Here is a 19,616-nt window from a genome sequence, read left to right on the forward strand (position 1 = left end):
GCTCACCCCTAATTTGATGGGCTGGAACTGTGATGTTAGCTGGCGTTGATGATGTTGCTACTCGCAACTGCTTTTCCAGGTTTGCTCCTAGATTTATTGAATTTCGAGTCCCACCTGCGGTTGCCTTGGCAGGGCCACACGAAATTATTTCGTGGGCCTCATACGGCCGTTCCCCACCCCTGGTGTAGGAGGAGGAGCGGGGGGGACACTGCATGTGTTGTTGTGGGAGTAGGGGAGGGGTGTGTGTGTGTACTGTGTATGGGGAGCGGTAGTGTAGCGGTTAGCGCGCTGCGCTATGAACCTGGCGACCCGAGTTTGATTCCCGCGCACGATCAACGCCAGTGACGATTATCTGAACCGATCCTGACCCTCTCCTAGGTCGACTCAGCCTCAAATGAGTACCTGGTGCAGTGTGTAAACATCGCCACTGGGGAGACAAAGGCGGCCGGGCGTGGTGCTGACCACCCACAGGTGCTGGATAACAACACTGTTACTGCTATGGGGAACGATGCTGCAAGTGGTTAACACACTTTGCCTATGCACCTGACAACCTCCGTTCGATGCCGAGCCATGGCTAACACCAGGGGTGCAAGTGATATCTTGAACCGGTTTTTCGACTTCTGTCTGTCGTCTCAATCCCGTGTTGTTGGTCACAACACCCCTTGAATGGCACTATGGGGAGATTTATTGAATGGTTTATTTGTACATTTGTATACAGCATACGGATAATTTTGTGCTTGTGGCCAAATTTTATCACCTGGCCACGCAACTTTTGTTTTCTTCCAGACATTTCCTTTTATGCACGAACCACGAATAACGCCGCGTAACGTAAACCTCACGTGGTGTACGTGCAACGTTGCTCTGAGTAACGTGCGCGCATCACGTCCAAATTGCTCCTTGACATACCACTGACGTGAACGCATCAAGTCTCCAATGCACTCGAGACTATGCGATGTTAAAAACACACAAATAGTGAACAGAAACATCTCCAAGCATCGACGTGATGATTATTTAAGTCGAGGCGAGACGTGCGAGTTTGTGTTTTTGACGAGGTGGAGGAGAAGCTTGCTGGGTGCTGTGAGAGCATTTCCACCCACAAGCTCGGTCACCGCTATGCCCCGTGGCCACTTGTCCCAGACAACAATCCCCGTGTTTCTCTCATCAGGGCCACGCACCTGGCGAGGAGAAGACTCAGGCTGGGCTCCGTAGCAACCGCACGAACGCTGATGAATGCTTCTCTCCTGAGTTCGTGGTGTTTTCTGGCCCCGTCAACGTCACCTCCTTCACCGGTAACACGCAGAGCTGTGGGCGCAGCGTGGGTACGGTGGGTTCTATCGTTGTTGCGTTGTCGCCGTTGCGCTGATTTTTACAGGACGTTTCCTCGCGACGATGCCTCTCATCTCGATTTGAAGCTTTCGTGACTGCAGGAATCCATACTCTTTGGTTCTTTCGGTAAAGTCACGTAGGTATAAAATAAAATAAATCACGACGTTTCGGGCGCAACACGTGTTTGATGGGAAAGCATGGTCTGCTGCTGAAGCAGACTGTTTAAAAAAAAAACAAGTCTGTTTTATTTTACTTTATACCTACGCGACTTTACCGAAAGAACCAGAGTGACGATGCTTCTCTTAAGACGTAATCTCCTCCTCATGGCACATAATGGCCTAGACTCAGTGTTTAATTCCGAACCACTGAAATTAAGGTACATGGAGTTACCCTCAGCGTGTATCAAGTAAACATCAAGACGACATTTGTTGTGGAGTAATTTTTTTTATTGAGTGAGCTCTTCCTTTCAAGTTTGTGGGTTAGTGATGAGCCACGTTTATCCAAATGAAACTTGCATCTCAAGAAATACTGAAACCGTGGGTATTGTTTTCTTTTGTAGCTAGGCAAGATGGCTGGGAAAGTGGGGGGGGGGGGGCAGAAAGGACGGTACAGCAACTCGTTTACACAAAACCTGTGCTGTGCGAGAGAGGCTCTAATTCCCATTCCTCGTGGAACAGACGCAGCCTTGGCGACGCTCACGACATACAGTACCGCTACCATCGCTGGACCAATGCGGTGAAATCAAGCGGTTGAGATTGTCGCTTAACAGCTGGTCTTGTCTCGTACGATCGACGGCGGTGGTTGTGGATGAAGAGGCGGACTGAGTGAATGCGTCTCCGCGTCTGTGGATCCCTGGCACACGTGGCGTGACGCGTGGGGTGACGCGTGCGTCTCCGCCACGGAGCCATGCGGAGAGGAATTCCACAGCGAGAGATTCAGGGCAGGCGAAGCCGGCATCACCGCCCTCTCACTCTGGCGACAGAAACCGCTCCCGACTTTAGTGGGCGTTGAACCGACTTGAGCCTGTGCCGCGTGAGTGAGGCTGTCATTCCCTTCCTCGTGGGACAGACGCTGCCTTGGCGCCGCACACAACATACCGCTACCGTGTGGTGGCGTCCAACCGGCACGGCTACGGCAGCAGCGTCCCTCGCCTCGTCACCACTGAGCCCGCAGCCCCCCACAGCGTGAGCCCCCCCCGCTGGAGCCTCGTGCCCGCTCGCCAGGACGCCCTCAGGCTCTCCTGGCAGCCTCCTCGCCAGCCCAACGGTGAGAGCCTTGCATCCCACGTGACAGGCGCATCCCACGTGGTGTGTCTATCGGTAAACCTCTCTCCTCTATCAATTGTAGCCACCATTTTACCACGTATCAAGCATAGCCACGAGTGAACCACTCGCATTGCTCCAACCAAAACCACCAGCGAATTTTGTTGACTGGAGCAGTAAACTTGGACTCCAGTCCTCTGCTTTAATCTCGCTTTCACGCATTTGGCACGGGCTGTGCGGGAACGCAGTCTTCCCACACGTCCGTGATAGTTGTACTCACGTTCTCGATGGCTCGGGGCATGCTGGCTGCCAGCCGCCGCGTGTGGAGGCCACGCGCTGACGGGAGAACGTGCCCACTGACACGGCTCTGGCACGGAGTGCGCGTGGCGTGAGCCAATCGCCTGTCACCAATGCTCAGGGCGCCCATCACCATCTGTAGCCAGGGCAGCAGTGACCGGGGTCAACTTCCAGTCAGCCACTGGGCACTGGCTATGTTGGGCCTGGCACGGGGACGTTAGGGAACAGCGGTGAGCCCACGCCATCGGTGCTGTCTGGTTTTTTCGCAGCGAAGATTTGAAACGTTAATCTGAGTCACTTGCGTGTGTGTCTGCGGGGAGAGGTAGTGCAGTGGTTAGAGCGCTGTACTACAAACCTGGCAACCCGAGTTCGATTCCCACTCATGGTCAACAATAGTGATGATTATCTGAACCAGTTCTGGGCTTATACTCTTAGTTTTTTCGGTAAAGTCACTGTAGGTAAAAATTAAATTAATAAAAATAAAATAATGCAGAAAATCTGGCTGTGACGGTCCCACCTGATGACGGAGACTTGTGTTGCCTCCGAAATGTCATGATTTTTATTATTTTATTTTTATTAATTCTTATTTAATTTTTTACCTACGTGACTTTACCGAAAAAACTAAGAGTATGAATCCTTGCAGTCACGAAAGCTTCAAATCTAGAATCAGTTCTGGGCTTTCCATATGTCAACTCAGCCTCAACTGGGTATCTGGTGCTGTGTGTAAATATCAGCACTGGGGAGACAAAGGCGTCCGGGTGTGGTGCTGCTCACCCACCCGCTCGTGTGCCGTGCTGGCCTTCATAGGTGCTACTCACTAACAGCACTTGCCCCAACAATCTGCTTAGGCTATTTGGGGGACCTTTGTCTTCGTCACAATAAGTTGAGAGCCTGTTTTAGTTGCACCCCTGAGCTTAACAAGAGATTAAATATTTCCTGACCTTGCGTTGAGAATGGGCCCCACTCTCTCCCCACAAAAAAGGGGAGGCAAATCCTGACACAGCGAGCAATGTGGGGGGGGGGGGTCATTGAATTATTTAATATTCCACTGTGCCTTTTTTTTGCAAATGAAAAAGATATTAATTCCACTTTAAATTGGCTCATCCTCCAGAGTAATAAAAATGAAGAGGACGTATCCGATTTTGAATTGCAGACGGCGAAGCAATTTCTCGTTTTAAAAAAGTGCTGCTGCTTCGCTTTGGAGTGCAGTGGCTGCGGGTAAATAAGTGTGTGGGGCCTCGGTGATTTGGCTTAAAAGCCTGTGACAAATTGGGTGATAGATAGAGTTTACACTCAGCAGCACACGTAATGTGACAATGGACATGCTGTAAAGGTTTGAGATTAATGATAATTAATGTTAATGATGCCGAAAAAATCATTCCAAATTAGCCCCGTGATGGAGGATAATTAGTTTCCGTGATGAAAGTGCGCTGTGACGGAGTCTGCGCTGGGAAGCCCTTCGCGTGACGGCTCACGCGAGCGTCGCACGCACCGCCACCGCCGCCGTCGCCGCCGCCGCTGCGCTCCACTGTAATCCCTCAAATTAAATGTCAACTTCCATCGGAGTTTTGTAAATTTGAAAATATTAACAATTCCATACGATTGGCATGTAGTGCCATCAAACACTGCAAAACCGAACATCGTATGCCATGCCAGTGTGGGTTTTTTTTTACAAAAGAGTCTTGGTTTTTCTGTTACATCGTTAAATGATTGTTCTTGTGTATAATGTGTTGGTGAACTTACACAACCACTCGCCCAGTCTGCACTCCTCCCACATCTCATCAAACACGACGAGACTATGACCATTCCCTCGCAAATCAAATATATACCAATTAAAAAGGGCCCTTCCTAAGCAATTAAACACATTGATGGGTCTTTGTTATGAATGCTGTACCTTGTCAACTTGCACAGCGTGTGATGTGCAGGTACAAGTGTGCGTGAGAGGACTATGTTAGGGATGAGGGGTTAGAGTCAAGGACAGAGCAGTTAGGGTTATGGGTCAGGGGTTACGGGATTCGGTCACTGATCAGCCATGAATGCTGCATAATGCGCTGACTTGTCTTGTGAGGATTAGGATTTAATGGTCAGGGATTAAAGTTGGGGATTAAGGTCGGAGGTTAGAGTTAGGGATTTGGGTCATGGGTTAGGGTAATGGGTCAGGGTTTTTGTTTGCCTGGGAATCTTTCTCGGTGTGTCCCCGGCTATGCCAGGCCCTGTCACGCACTACTGTGGTGGAGCGGGATGGGCTGGAGCGGCACCGTGGATCGGAGCTCCACTTTCTGGACGAGCACGGCGTGATGCCCTTCCGCGCGTACCGCTACCGCTTGGCCGCCTGCACTGTTGCCGGCTGCACCTTCAGCAGACCGGTATGGCCAGCACCGTGGGGGGGGGGGACTCTATCATAAATAATCTATCAGTGTGAATCCTGACTCTGGTGTCTTCATCGCTGCACCATGCTGTGCTGCAATCATAAATGCATCAAACAGAGCGAGCGATTCACGCGTACGCCTTTGTGGCTGTGTGTTACCTTGATCCCACTTGCTACTGGAGCGATTTGACCGCCTTTTTGACTGTGCGCCAGGCACAAACAAAAAATCGCAAGCGTGCATGTAGCATCTCCCACAGCAGCATAGGTGTGATGTACCTGGATGAGGTTCTCTGTGCAGGCAGTGTAACGGCACTGGAGTCCCACCGGCCAGAGAAGCCCAAGCACCGGTCTGCAAAAAGAGCTGGGATTTATTTGATAGGGTGCTCCAAATTCATTGCTTGCACCATGGCCCGTGCCAACCATGCAACGCTACTGCCACTACGGCGACCTGAGCTGGAAGATTTGCTCGTGTGAGCTGCGCAGGTGACCGCAGCTACCGCTCAAGGTCCCCCGGAGGACATCGCCGCTCCGGTGGTCACGGCACGGGGCGCCCAGTGGCTCTCGCTCAGCTGGGCGGCCCCTGGCCGGCCAAACGGAGCCATCCACCTCTACCGCATGGTGCAGGCTGGCGCGGGGGTCATCCACACCCACATGCAGGGGCCCCTCCTCCTCAACGTTTCAGGTAATCCATCAGTTCCGGCAGCGATGAACTGGACTGCACCTCAGTCACCCAAATGAGTCGGCTCAGGCTTTTCAGAGTGTCCGCATCAGCCGTAGCCGACAGATTTAAATTTAATTGCATGGAAATCCATCAATCATTCAATTATCTGCGCTCGCACCACCTGACACACTGTGTGGAAGTACCCGGCACGTGCGTTCAGCAAAATCAATGTGAAGTCCCCGTTAATTCCGGCATCTGTAACGAGACCCACTTACAGACTCGCCACTTTCACGACTCCGCGTTGGCACGGCTCGCGGCTACATCTAAATCTCCAGGCCGCACGCGCTACGTGCGGCACAGGGAATTCTTATTTTTGAAATGAAACGTTCGGCGACGGGAAGGATGGGGCCTCGTGTCGACTGTGGACAGCGCCGCACATAAGAAGCAGCTCTCGCCGACCCGGCGCAGACAGTAATAACTTTCAATCAAACGCGCCCTTAAGCCGCTCGGCGCTAATAGAATCTTATATTGCACATTTCCCCAAATTAAGTCGTCATCGCCGCCGCCTATTGGTGAAGCCCTGGCGCGGAGGGTGCCGCTAAAAGCTCGGCACGCTCACTTGCCTTCCACCTTCAGAGCACCAGGCGCGAGCCTCAGTCTCCTCCAGAAAGACCTTCCAATCTCTGCAAAGCGGTATTTATCGCTCTTTAATGGGAAGGGAAATTGAGGGCACACCGCATAGAGAAATCCATAATGAGTATTGATACCTTTTAAGTGCGCCCATGAAACCACAGAAATCATGCATAAAATGGTGCTGGCAGCCGCCTGCCACATAGCTCAATACTGTATGGATTTAGTCTGAAGGATAATTGTCCCAGTCATCAGTCACAGAAACATGATTAGGTAAAATAGCAACATTACCAGCTTCATCATCATTTCTGGGTGTAATCTGACCATTCGTTAAATCAGTTGTGTGACCTTTAGTGTGATGGACTGGGGAGGGTGTCCTACAGCATAATGATTTTGCCATGAGCATAATGCCTTCTGACAACTAGCATTAAATTACGTGTGAGGAAAGAAAGCAGAACATTTAAATGCCCCAGGGTTTTGAATAAAATTTTCAATATCGTACGATTTATAACACATTTGTTGGCCTGTCGGGTGTCGTCGAGGTCAGAGACCACCGCGACTTGCTGAGCCGGCAGCTCCAGCGCGCCGCCGCCGCGGTCCCGGTGCGTGGCTCTGGCGTGACACGCCCCTCGGTGGAGAGCGCCGTTTTGTCCGCGTGACACGGCCCACCACGCCCGACAGCACGCTTCCCGACAGCACGCTTCCCGACAGCACGCTTCCCGACAGCACGCTTCCCGCAGTTCAAGCTTGACAGTGGCAGTGCGGGACGCCCTCTGCTGCCAGCCAGCCCGCCACACAACGAGCCACCTGCAGGCTTATTGGTCGTGGCAGCCTGTCACGTCCAGTCCAGACACATCCTCTCCCAGGGATGGCTCCGGCAGAGCACCTGACATAGCTCCTTAAATCTCCCATCGCAGCGCCTCGCTAGCACGGAGCTGACAATGTATTCCACGGGGAAGAGGAGTCCTTGGTGGTGGTGGTGCAGCAACTGGCTGGATTATGAACCCGAGATGTGGAAATGACGGCTGCTCATGATCATCAATGCCTGAGGATATTGAAACTATTCTTTGCCTGACCCTCATGAATGCACGTGTGCACTTTGTTCTTTTACCCACAATACTCTCAGGGCTGGAGCCATTCAGCAGCTACAGATTTGCGCTGGAAGCTTGTACGGCCGGTGGCTGTAGCTCCAGCCCTCTAGCGGATGCCACGACCCTGGAATCAGCCCCCCAAGGTGGGATCCCACACCCCTGCACGTGCACCTGCTTTGGGCTCTGTCCACACGTGTGCACCAGGGGCTCTGCGCAGCCTATCACTGCACCGCGCCTCTCTACACACGGCCTTCACTTGACCTCTCTTTTGGCCTCCGTGCGACATACAAACACATTTTGCTTGAATTGACCAGCCATCAAAATGGACTTGTCACATTTTGTGTACAAGCCTGTGTGCGTGTGTGTGTGTAAGTTACTAGAGCCGTGCCTCGCGCGTGCGTGCGTGCGTTTTAGGCGTCTGGCTGCACCCGCGGAACTTTGTTGTGAGCAGCAGCGTCGTGGAGCTGAACTGGGCTCAGCCGGCGCAGCCCAACGGACGCATCGTGCACTACCGGCTGCACCGCGACGGCCGCCCCGTCTACACGGGGGGCCCCGAGCTTCTCTCCTACACGGACCGCGGTCTCCACCCCAACAGCAGGTGAACGAGCGACTCCCAACACACAGGGCGCCTTACCGCCGTGAACACGTGTACGTGCACAGGCCCTTTTGTCATTCTCGACTGCTGGATGAGGGCTTCTGCATGCCGTGCAGATCAGTGTGGGTCGGTGAATGAGAGCATCATAGATGTCGGAGCGTAGTAGAGCGCAACAATGGATTTGGATCGACTACCCCTCTCGATGCAGCCTACAATACTGTTTATTTGCACGGTGGTCACCCATACAAGCACTTTTCAGTAGACCCTGCTACCTTTGGCCGAACAAAAGTTCACCTCGCAAACAAACACCCGCAGCTCCAAATGCGCCTGGATATGCCGCGCCAGACATACGAAAATAAATGTGGCGGCTTTTCGTTCAGCCGCAAATCTTCCTGACACGTGGAACAATATCGCTGCTTGTTGGTGTCTCTGAACCACGTCTTCTGCATTCTTAATCAACTCCTCAATACGTTTCTCAGAAAACATTCGAGTAACTATCTTGAACGTGCCCTTCATTTATTAGCTACCTAGTTTTAATGAGTTGTTAATTTTTCCACAAATGTATTTAATTATATGTCGCTTCCCTTTCAGCAACTACTTCTATTTTGAAAGTCGCAGTGTCTCAATGAGCTCAACTAAAGCTATTGTTTTATTTATTGAGGTGTATGAGGTGTGTGTGTGCGTGTGTGAAGCGTGTATGCGTAGTATGTAGCGTGTGTGTGTTTGCCGTGTAATGTGTGTGCTATGTAGTGTGTGTGCTGTATAGTGTGTGTGTATATTATGCAGTGTGTACACTATGTAGTATGTGTGCAATGCACTCTGTACGCTATATAGTGTGTGTGCTACGTAGTGTGTCCATAATATCCATAATATGTAGTGTGTGTATGCTATGCAGTGTGTATGTGCAATGTAGCGTGTGTGTTTGTTCATGCGGCATACGCGCTGCGTGTTCCTATACCGCCAGTCCACGTGTTCTGCCCGTTTCGCTCAGCTACGTGTACACGCTGGAGGCGGCCACCTCGACCGGCGTGGGCTCCAGCGAGGGTCACTGGGTGCGGACACCCCCCTGGACCCCCGAGGGGGTCCCCGCCCCCCACGACGTGCGCGTGCTGGGCCCCCGCTCCATCCTCGCGTCGTGGCGCGCGCCCGGTGAGGGTCCCCTTCCTCCTCCTCCTCCCCCCGCCGGCAACGCTCACGCCAGCCTTTTCACATTTGCGCGTTTTGAATTTAGTTTCCTCCTCGGGCAAGTTTGAAGGCAAGCGCGTGCACACGTACCCCTCTTTCTACACAATCCATATGAGAACATCGCGGCGATTAGTCACACCGCATACACACGGCACGCGGTCGTGACTTTTAGCTGCGGCAATCCTTCATTGGCCCCGTGCTCTGCTCTACAACTTCATTGAATAAACGTCAAGGCTTCTCGGGAGATCAATGGTAACTTGCATTGACATTTTGCTGCCTTTGTCTCATTAGCGGTGTTTAACCTCGCCGTCCCCGTGGAATACAATGTCACTGTGAATCTGGGCTCGGCGAGGGAAATGGCTTTCTCGGCGGCGCAGTCCCGGAGCCTGCTGCTGGAGGGCCTGGAGCCGCACCGACGGCATGAGCTGCGTGTTCTGGCCTGCCAGTCAGGTGAGACTCCCGGGGCCACGGACCCCCCCCCCCCCCCACCGCCCGCACCGCGTGGCCCCCAAACTCGCGGATCGATACGCTTCCGCTTTCATGTCGTAAATGAGCTTCGCCAGGACGGTCCGTTGCAATCTTTGAAACAAAGAGATGTGTTTTCTTGATAACGGCACCACAAAAGCTTTTATTTACAGATTAAATGGGCTATTCCTGGCCAGGCCAGATAACTTCGAAGCAATTACGTTGGGTAATCATGGCTTCTTTGTGCGCCTCTCAATAAGTGCCAACCACCTACATTCGTACGTGTGGTGGGTCTCGCAGAGGGATTGGGGGTAAATTAAATAATTGTAACAAGATTATTTTTGGTAAATTCTCACAAATGTGTGATAATGGGCTGTATAGTAGACAGGAGGCCATACGACCAAATCACCTGGAATGTGCCCAGTCTCATCCGATCTCATAAGCTCAGCAGGTGTGAGCCTGGACAATGCTTGAATGGGCAACCACCATGCATAACACTGGTGTTTTAGGCTGCTTCAGGGCTCTGTCGTGGACAACAGAGGAGTGTGCAGAACATTTTTCATTTCAACTTGTAATGCGCCGCCGAACAGTCTTCGCTCGCTCTCGAAGAGAAAGAGAACGACTCAGAGGCGCAAGGTCCCACAGACGAGCGGGAAAGGTAGCCACACGGTGAGCCGGCGCCAAATTCCCCCCAAGCTCTGCGGTTCTACATTGATTAAGGTGTCATCGGACAATTAATGAGGGTTTATATGTTGGAGGAAACACATTGATGAGCATGATGATGTAAAATATCAAATTAGCCCATGACCCGCCAGGCATGGGGTAGCCCTCATCCAGCAGTGGCTGGACAAGAGGGCTCTACATTCACACGAATGTGCGAGCCGTGAGTGCTCCCGTTGCTAAACGCGAGTTGTAGAACAGCGGCGGTGCTGCTGGCGCTGTGTGAGCAGGCGGCTGTGGGCTGAGCGCGCCGGCGTACGCCGTCACGGAAGAGGCCGCCCCGGAAGGGCAGGGCCCGCCCGGCGTCGCAGCCTTGGGGACGGCCGTGCTCGAGGTCACGTGGTCTCCACCCGAGCATCCCAACGGCGACATCACAACATACGTCCTTTACAGGTGACGTGGCATCGCATGGAGACCACGTCTCTCATACACAGTACGCCTGTGCGATCTCCGCACCCCTGCCCCGTTGCGTGCCATCTCACTGCCGCGACGGAGATAGCGAATGCACGGCACAATAGTGGCGCAAGAGTATTCAGTTCATCATGCCCCCCTGTGTTGTACCTGCCTGTAATCAAATGCCCGATCTCATCAGGTCTCAGAAGCTAAGCAGGTTTGAGCCTGGATAATGCTTGTCTGAGTGATCACAATGTATGCAAGGTCGTCATTGGGTAGCTGAGGAGTTGTGCCACGAGGTGGCCAGCAGACAGCAGTGCTTAAAAACCATATTGTTGTACTGTACTTATATGCTCCCATATGTATGCTTCCCAGTTTCACCAACCCGTATTGACCAGTGTGGAGAAGTATGGTCAAATAACTGACGCAACCTGCATGGCATGGGGAGGCTCACATACAGAAGTGGATTGAGAAAATAGCCTCTTAGAATACCATTTTCAGCAGCACCACTGATCGAGCTCGTTCTGAGGAGTGGAATTTCATAAACTGCATATCATAGAGATGAATGTGTGGTGAGGACTGCGTGGTAGTGATGTGTAAATTGAAAACATTCTTTACAATTTTTCGTGTTGTTTGTTGTCCTTCCCCTGCACCTCCGATTAGCACAATTGACTACTTACGGTGTGAAAGAAGTTCAATATACAGTACATGCATACGTAAAGTGTCTCCCAGATGCCGTAGGACTGACGAGGTCGTGCGTGGCTTGTTCCTGGGCGTGCGGCAGACGCGATGCCGGCGCGCGGAACGAGCTAGTGGTTTTCGTCTGGTCAGAGGGCCCGCTGGCGTTCACCGACGCCTCGCCAGAGCTGCGGCCAGGCTCCGCGTACGAGTACCGTGTGCGGGCGCGCAACCGGCAGGGCGAAACCGACGGGCTGTGGGCACGGGGCTGGACCAGGGAGGCCCCGCTGGGTGACCTCGAGCTACCCGGCGTAACGCCACATGGTCCCTACTCCCTGCATACCACGTGGCGGCCGCCGCACGCGCCGCGCGGAACCATTCGGCAGTACCGGCTAGAGTATGGCCCGCGGGGCTCAGAGCAGTTGGTGCCTTCCCCCGAAATCAAGGCCCTCACCGTGCCGGTAAGTCGCCTTGAACGGCCAAGCCATGCTCAACACCGCGGCAAGCACCCATGGTACAATGTAGGAAGATGGAGGCGGATGATTGGTCTCACACAACGTGGGAGCAGCAACCGATTTAAACGTCTGGCATTCAGATAATTTTTACTGTCACAAAAAATCCCCAAGTTGTTTAACATTGCTGAGAATATTTAGGATGGATCAGGCATTCGTAAAACAAGAATGGTTTACAAAGTGATTTTATTCGCTATTGCCTTGTTAAATGTCATATAAAAAGTTAGCAATGTGGGGAAATGAATGTGAAAATTACACCGTCGAATTCTGCCTTTTTTGTTAACCCTATTCATGTTTTCTCCCAATTTATTATGCAGAGCAGAATTGATGAATTTCAGGGCATGAATAAAATATTAACCCGTCTCAGTATTGGTTTCCTTTTAAAATAGAAATGGCTCTTAACGAAAGATTCCGTAAATAGTTGTAACAGTAGAAACTTCCTAGTGAACGCGACCGTGCGGTAATTGAAGTCGGGTTGACCTCTGGAACATAATAAATATTTCATGTTGGGTGAGTAATTGCAGAAGGGCGATGTCTCACACCCAAATTATGACTTGCGTAATGGCTGATCATTTTACTGATGGTGCCTATAGGTTGTGTTAATCTCAAATTCTATTGATCCCAGCAGAATTAAGGTGTTGGGTGTCAGCCGCTGTGATTAATACTTGACTCGCTGCAAGACAAATGCTGTGCAAATTGGAAAGAGCAGGTGGACGCTTGTTTATTGCTGTGTTTCCCTGAACAATACGCCTTTCTCTTAACCTGAACCTTATTAGGTGATTACACCATTTGTCCGCACGTAAAACCAAACACATTAACCGGCTGGCCCTTGCCATCGGCTTGTAGAGTTCCCAACATTGGTTCAGTGCCGCTACGAGAGATTAGCGTTCTTTTCCGTGACTTTTGAAAGCGAAACATAACAAGTCGTAGTTTCAATTTCCAGTCTAAATGAACCTCAGATATTACCCAACCCCAAGTGGCACAGTGCTGAGCAGCGGTCTCAAATAAGGAGGTGTCCGTGGGTGTGAATGAATTTGTGCTGTTTGTGAGGCGAGTCGTGGCTTGCACTGCTATACCACGTGACCCATGCTCAAGCCAAAGTGAGGCATTCATAGTGAATCACAGGCATCTGTTGAAAATGTGGGGTTTACTTTGTATCAAAAGGTTTTTTTTTAATACTGTATATGTTTTTTCTTTCCATATTGTGTGATTGGTTTCGTGTCATAAACACATATCTGTTGAAGGAGATCGTCAAACTGATTTTTTACATTTTGGGAGACCCGGAATTGAGTAAAATTTATTTCAGAACGAAATTTAATGCGATAGGCATCTGAAACGCAGATTTAAAACCAGGATACCAGCAATGGCAGCTTGGTGCTCTGAACTGATATCCACTGAACCACCTTTTACATCATGAGTGAATCTGAGGTATCCATAGCCAATAACAGTTGTTCGTAATGACAAGATTTTTGTTCATATATTTAGTACATGTCAACAGTGCCGGATCAAGCTAGTGCGGGTCCTGTAGCATATGTTATAAAGGGGCCCTAAATAAAAAAAATATATTAAAACACAAATGTTTCACTTATATAGTAAAGTAATTGTATTTTTTCATTTACTACACAGCCAGATAATACGACAGATCGCTAACCTTAAACACACTATTACAATAGTACTATAGTAATAGAGCAAGTGCAGAATCACTGAACCAGAATTGATAGCATGAAACCATTTATCGCGGGGCCTTTGAAAGTGCGGGGCCTGTAGCATAAGTAGCTACTTTTGCTTCTAGGATAATCCGGCACTGCATGTAAAACTAAAACGGCGTAAGTGGTCCCTATAATTGATAAACCATAATCTTGATTTGAAGCTTTCGTGACTGCAGGAATCCATACTCTTTGGTTATTTCGGTAAAGTCACGTAGGTAGAAAATAAAATGAATCACGACGTTTCGGGCGCAACACAAGCGTCCGTCATCAGGTGGGAAAGCATGGTCTGCTGCTGAGGCAGACTGTTTTAAAAAGGCTTGAAATGGGTGTAGCTCAAGGGTTATAGAACCATAGTTTAATCGTTTAATTCGCTTAGAGTGGTGCTCTTCTGAGTTGGGAGTCTGAATCAATTGGTGGACATTCCACAATTTCTACAGTGGGGCCCAGAAAATCCACGGTTAAGTTCACCGTTATCTTCCCGAAGTGTTACGCATTTTATCCAGACCAATTCAACCACCTCAGGAGAAAAAATAGAACGCGTGATTTTTTTTCTGCGACTGCCGGTGGCTAGAACAAACACAAATTATCGAAATTATATCTTCCGCTGCGGTGCACGCGGAGGGCGCACGCGTTTTGTGTTCGTGGCTGAACCAGCGCTGCCACCCTCTGTGTAGCTGTTGAACTGCACCGTCCAGCCCCCCCCCTCCGGCTACTTGTGAGATGTGAGCGCCCCCACCCAGCCAGATGCTGGGGCTGCAGCTGCATCAGCGAGGAAGTCGCAGCCGTTTCATGATCCTGCTCCGTCCAGATAATAATCAAACTTAAATATTCACGATTACCCGCGAGGAATCAAAGTATGTCTGCCTGTGTGTATGAGTGTGTCACTTGCTGTATATATGAATATGCATTTCTGTGCTTGTTTATAGAACTGTCTGCATGTGTACCTGTATGTATATATGCGTTTATGTGCATGTGTGCACGTATGCGTGCCTCTAGAGAAAGGTGTGTATGTATTTTGAACTTCTTTCACACCGTACATAACCGACCGTGCTAATTCGAGGTGCGTCTTTGCATGGTGAACGGTAGTGTAGTGATTAGCACGCAGTGCTCGCAACCCGGCAACCCGAGTTTGATTCCCGCTCATTGCCAACACAAGTGACGATTATCTGAAACGGTCCTCGTCCTCCCCTAGGTCGACTCAGCCTCAAATTAATACTTGGTGCGGTGTGTAAGCAGCGCCACTACGGAAACAAAGACGGCTGGGCGTGGGGTGGTGGTCACCCACCCCCTCGTGTACCGTACCGGCCTTCATCGGCGCTCACGAACAGCACTTGCCCACACAATCTGTTGAAGGCTATCCCGTTTGGCGGGGTGGCTTTGTCTTTGTGCTGCAGGGGGGGCAGCAGGAGGCGCTGGTGTTTGGGCTGGAGCCCCACACGCTCTACCATCTGCGGGTGGTGGTGGTGGTGAGCGGTGCGGCGGAGAAGCCAAGTCCCTGGGCCTCCGCACGCACCATGGAGGCTGCCCCGAGGGGTCTCGCCCCACCGGTGGCACAGTCCCTGCCCGGTGGGCGCAGCATGCTGCTGCACTGGGACGCACCGGCACGACCCAACGGCATCGTCCAGGTGGGCGATGCACTGGGACGCACCGGCACGCCCCAACGGCATCGTCCAGGTGGGCGATGCACTGGGACGCACCGGCACGACCCAACGGCATCGTCCAGGTGGACGTTGCACTGGGACGCACCAGCCTGCAGCTCCGTTTTGTGACAGCCGTCCGTGCTGGGATGTTATCTACGGGTATTAACGAGGCATTTAAAGCACCGGCTGGCTGAACTGTCAAACTGTCAGGCAGTTTAGAGTGGAAGTATGAACTGTGATGTTTATTTGTTGAGAGGGAGTTGTCTTTTGATTTATCTCTTTTTTTTATTGTACTGATATCGGGTCAGCGAATGGTGAAATTGGCCCATAATTCTTCTGCTGCTTTTGTGGAAAATCAGAATTCGCCCACCAAGGGAAAGTGGAATCACCACCACCATCGCAGGGCTAACTCATCTGCCCCAAAATCTCGTAACAATGCCCGTCATTTTTCTTGTACACCAACCTGAGATTCAGTTGCATTCGGATGCCGTATCTTATCTCATATTTATATAGTGCTTTTATATCCAAGGCGCTTTACAAGGGCTATGAGTGATACATTGAGGGTAACAAAAAGCGATATGGTAAATAGGGATGGGATATAGGGAGGGCGGTTTGTGGGTACCGGAATTACGGGGGTGCCTAGGGATGGAGGGAATGATGGGCCAGGGAGAGTAAGTGGGTCTTGAAGGAGGCGCTGAAACGAGACAGGGAGGGTGCTCGCTACTTCATGTGGAGGGGAAGTTTGTTCCAGTGCAAGGGGGCAAGGAGGTTAAAGGAGTGGAAACGGGATTGTGCCCAAGGAGAGGGGGGAACGGTTCGGAGTAGGAGAGATTGAGAGAGAAGCTGGCGGGATGGGACATATGCAAATGATCTTGTAATTTTATTGAAACAAGAGTTGAGTACCCTCAGATGCCGATGTGATGAGGGAGATACTTTGGTGATTATTTTCCAGAACTACAGTGTTCTCAGCGACAGTGGCGTAGAGTTCAGCGGGCTGGCTCGTCGCTTCGTGCTGCGGCGGCTTGCGCCGTACAAGGAGTACTCGCTGGCGCTGGAGGCGTGCACGTCCGTGGGCTGCGCTCGCTCCGGCCCCGTGACCGCCCGCACGGGCGAGGCCGCTCCGGCCTCCCAGCCCGAGCCCGATGCCCGGCCGCTCGGCCCCACGAGCGTGGAACTGCGCTGGACACCGCCCCGCCGGCCCCATGGCCGCATCCTCCGCTACCTCATCATCGGCGGCACCGCCACCGACCCGGCAAGTGGGCGGAGGGACGCCGTGCTGGAGGAGGTGGCTGAGGAGGCGGTTATCAATGCCTCGATGAGCTCACGGGAAAAACGCTCCTACGTGCACCGCGGCTTGAAGCCGGGGACCGCGTACCGCTACAAGGTGCGCTCGTGGAACTCGGCGGGGTTCGCCGAGAGCGGGTGGGTCACCGTGCGCACGCCGCAAGCTGCTCCGGCGCAGCTGGCGCCCCCCTCGGTCCGCACCGTCCCTCACAGCGCCCGCAAGCTGTGCGTGAGCTGGACTCCTCCGTTGGAGCCGAACGGAGAGCTGCATCACTACAAGCTGCTGAGAAACGGTTCCTTCCTCCCGTTCATCTTTGACCGGTCCACGCTGAACTTCACAGACGTCGACCTTCTGGCACACACCGATTACAGCTACGCGGTGGTGGCCTGCACCGCGGGAGGCTGCGTCACCAGCCCGGCAGTGAGCCAGCGCACGCCGGAGGCCGCGCCCAGCTTCGTGCGTCCCCCCGTGGCCACCCCTGTCAACGCCACCGCCATCCGCGTCAGCTGGACGCCCCTCGCCCCCGGTCGCGGTCAGACCACACAGGCGAAGCTTTTCGTGGACGGTGAGGAGTGCCCCGAGGGGCTGAGTGGGAGCGTGACGGTCTCCGGCTTGCGCCCATACTCGGAGCACGGCTTCTTTGTGTCCGTGTGCACGGGCGGTGGTTGCGCCAACAGCAGCGGCGTGAGAGCGCGGACGCTGGAGGCTCCTCCCGAGAGCTTGCGTGCCCCGCGCCTGGACGTGACCAATTACCGTACGGTCGAAGTACGGTGGCAGAAGCCGGACGCTCCCAACGGACAAATACTGAGCTACGAGGTGTGGCGCGACGGCGCTCTGGTTTACTCGGGCCTAAAGCTGCACTACCGAGACGCGCGGCTGTCCCCCGGCGCCCGGTACTCGTACTCCCTGGTGGCGCGCAACGCCCGCGGGAGGGTGAGCAGCGCACCGTCCGTCGCCCGCACCCCGGCCTCCGCGCCGGGCGGCCTGGCGCCGCCGCGGCTGGAGGCGCTGTCGTCGACTGGGATGCGCGTGGCGTGGGACCCGCCGTTGCGCCCCAACGGGGACGTCGTCAACTACACGGTGCGCATGCGGGACCTGGAGTCTGGCAACACGAGCACGCACGGCGCGGTGCCGGGGCGCGAGGCTTTCGCAGAGCGCACGCTGGTGGTGGGGGGACTCGCTCCTCATCAAAGGTGAATGGAATAATGCATGAAGCAATGCCAAATCACCCTGAGTGTACCCCCCGGTACTGTCGGATGTCGTCGGCTAAGCGGGGTTGAGACTGGTTGGCACCTGGATGAGAGGCCGCCTGGTAATACCGGCTGTTGTATGTTAGCACTGCGAGGGGGCCAGGAGATGGCAGAACAGCAACGGTTGTGTCTGTGCGTTGTGAGGCCCTTCGGTCCACTAGCTCATTGAGGTGTCTTCTAAAAACCATAATCATCCACATCAATATTACTTTTAAGATAGTCCATACTCGCTTATTTGGACCACTTTATGATCCACTTTTTGTTTGTTATTATCAGCCAACGGATGGTCATGCAATGGACGTAATAATGCACTTGTTTCACCCACTGTCTGGAGAATGAGATTTTGACTGCTCGTGCCGCTCAGTAAGCAAGCGCTCGAGCTGCCCGTGACATGCCCCTGCACTCTGCGCGGACGGGCCTCAGGTACGAGGCGTGCGTGGAAGCGTGCACGGCTGGGGGCTGCGCGTCGAGCGAGTGGGCACGGGGCAGCACCCTGGAGGCGCCGCCCACCCTGCAGCCCGGCCCCAGCGTGGAGCCGCAGGCCGACGGCGCGGGGGACTGGGCGGGCCTGCGCGTGTCCTGGGCCTCCCCGCTGCGGCCCAACGGCCCCGTCCTGCGCTACGAGCTATACCGCCAGGGCCCCGTGGTAGGCCCTGCTGGCCCTCGCCGGGCCGCCGGGCCGCGCGTTGACCTCGTCTACAACGGGACTGCGCAGTCCTTCCGGGACGGGAGCGTGGAGACAAACGCGGAGTACGAGTACAAGGCAAGGCGCACCGGCGGTGTCGTAGCCCTCGCTTAAACATCCACGGTGGCTCTGAACAAAACTTAAAGGGCACAAATTCGAGGATAGTGGGGGAATTCTTCGCTAGAGTGAGTCGCTGGAGTTTGTCATTACACTACAGTGTAGCCCCACTGAGAGGTGCATTCAAGGCATAGAGGCCTGATATGAGATTTGTGAACACATCCCACAACTCCTGCCTCAATTCAGTTTCTCTCTTGCGTCTGTGCTGCTGTATGTGTGTGTTACTATGTTAAGAAATGTGCAGTAGTGCTCTGATCATAATTATGTTTAACTCTTGAAGGCCAATAAAATGAGCATATTTTTGAGAAAATCAGGAGTGAGCATTATATGGATAGACTCGCCTCCCAACATGGAAATTTTTAATTTTTCACTACTGGTTCACAGCTACCAGTGGAGGGTATGTCTCTTAACCCTTTCCTGTGCCAATGATATACACTTCTGATTCCGTTCCGATGACGTACATGTACATAATCGCAACGAAACCGGAATAATTTTTTTTTATAAAATAACTTTATCGGTACCGAGGCTCCCACGAGGACACGCGCGAGGGCGCCAGCTATCACAGAGTGCGGTCGCGTCGCTACGGTTCTCTGTGGTGAGTACAATGTCTTGATAAACAACGGTGCTACGCCTCTCTCGGAGGTGAATGGGACCTACCCATCAACTTGCAGACGTCTCAGAACGGGAAAGGGTTAAGCTGAAGCGAAGGTGACGTGGGATTGACCAGAGTTTGCCATGAGCAGAAGG

General features: G+C 52.8%; 1 protein-coding gene across 1 annotated transcript in view; it reads left to right on the forward strand.

Annotated features, from left to right (window-relative positions):
• The window catches only part of USH2A (usherin), a 79,185-nt gene that overhangs the window by 50,868 nt on the left and 8,701 nt on the right, over positions 1-19,616 (forward strand). The window contains 14 exon segments of the mRNA XM_061558709.1: positions 1,166-1,289; positions 2,395-2,592; positions 5,096-5,112; positions 5,114-5,251; positions 5,737-5,935; positions 7,671-7,778; positions 8,050-8,233; positions 9,222-9,379; positions 9,707-9,865; positions 10,831-10,993; positions 11,778-12,132; positions 15,287-15,517; positions 16,485-18,010; positions 18,491-18,830. Coding sequence (XP_061414693.1) covers positions 1,166-1,289; positions 2,395-2,592; positions 5,096-5,112; positions 5,114-5,251; positions 5,737-5,935; positions 7,671-7,778; positions 8,050-8,233; positions 9,222-9,379; positions 9,707-9,865; positions 10,831-10,993; positions 11,778-12,132; positions 15,287-15,517; positions 16,485-18,010; positions 18,491-18,830 — 3,900 coding nt within the window.

Source organism: Lethenteron reissneri, chromosome 25 (genome assembly GCF_015708825.2).
Source record: "Lethenteron reissneri isolate LAM-NWPU_2019-01 chromosome 25, ASM1570882v1, whole genome shotgun sequence".
NCBI classification, from domain to species: domain Eukaryota; kingdom Metazoa; phylum Chordata; class Hyperoartia; order Petromyzontiformes; family Petromyzontidae; genus Lethenteron; species Lethenteron reissneri.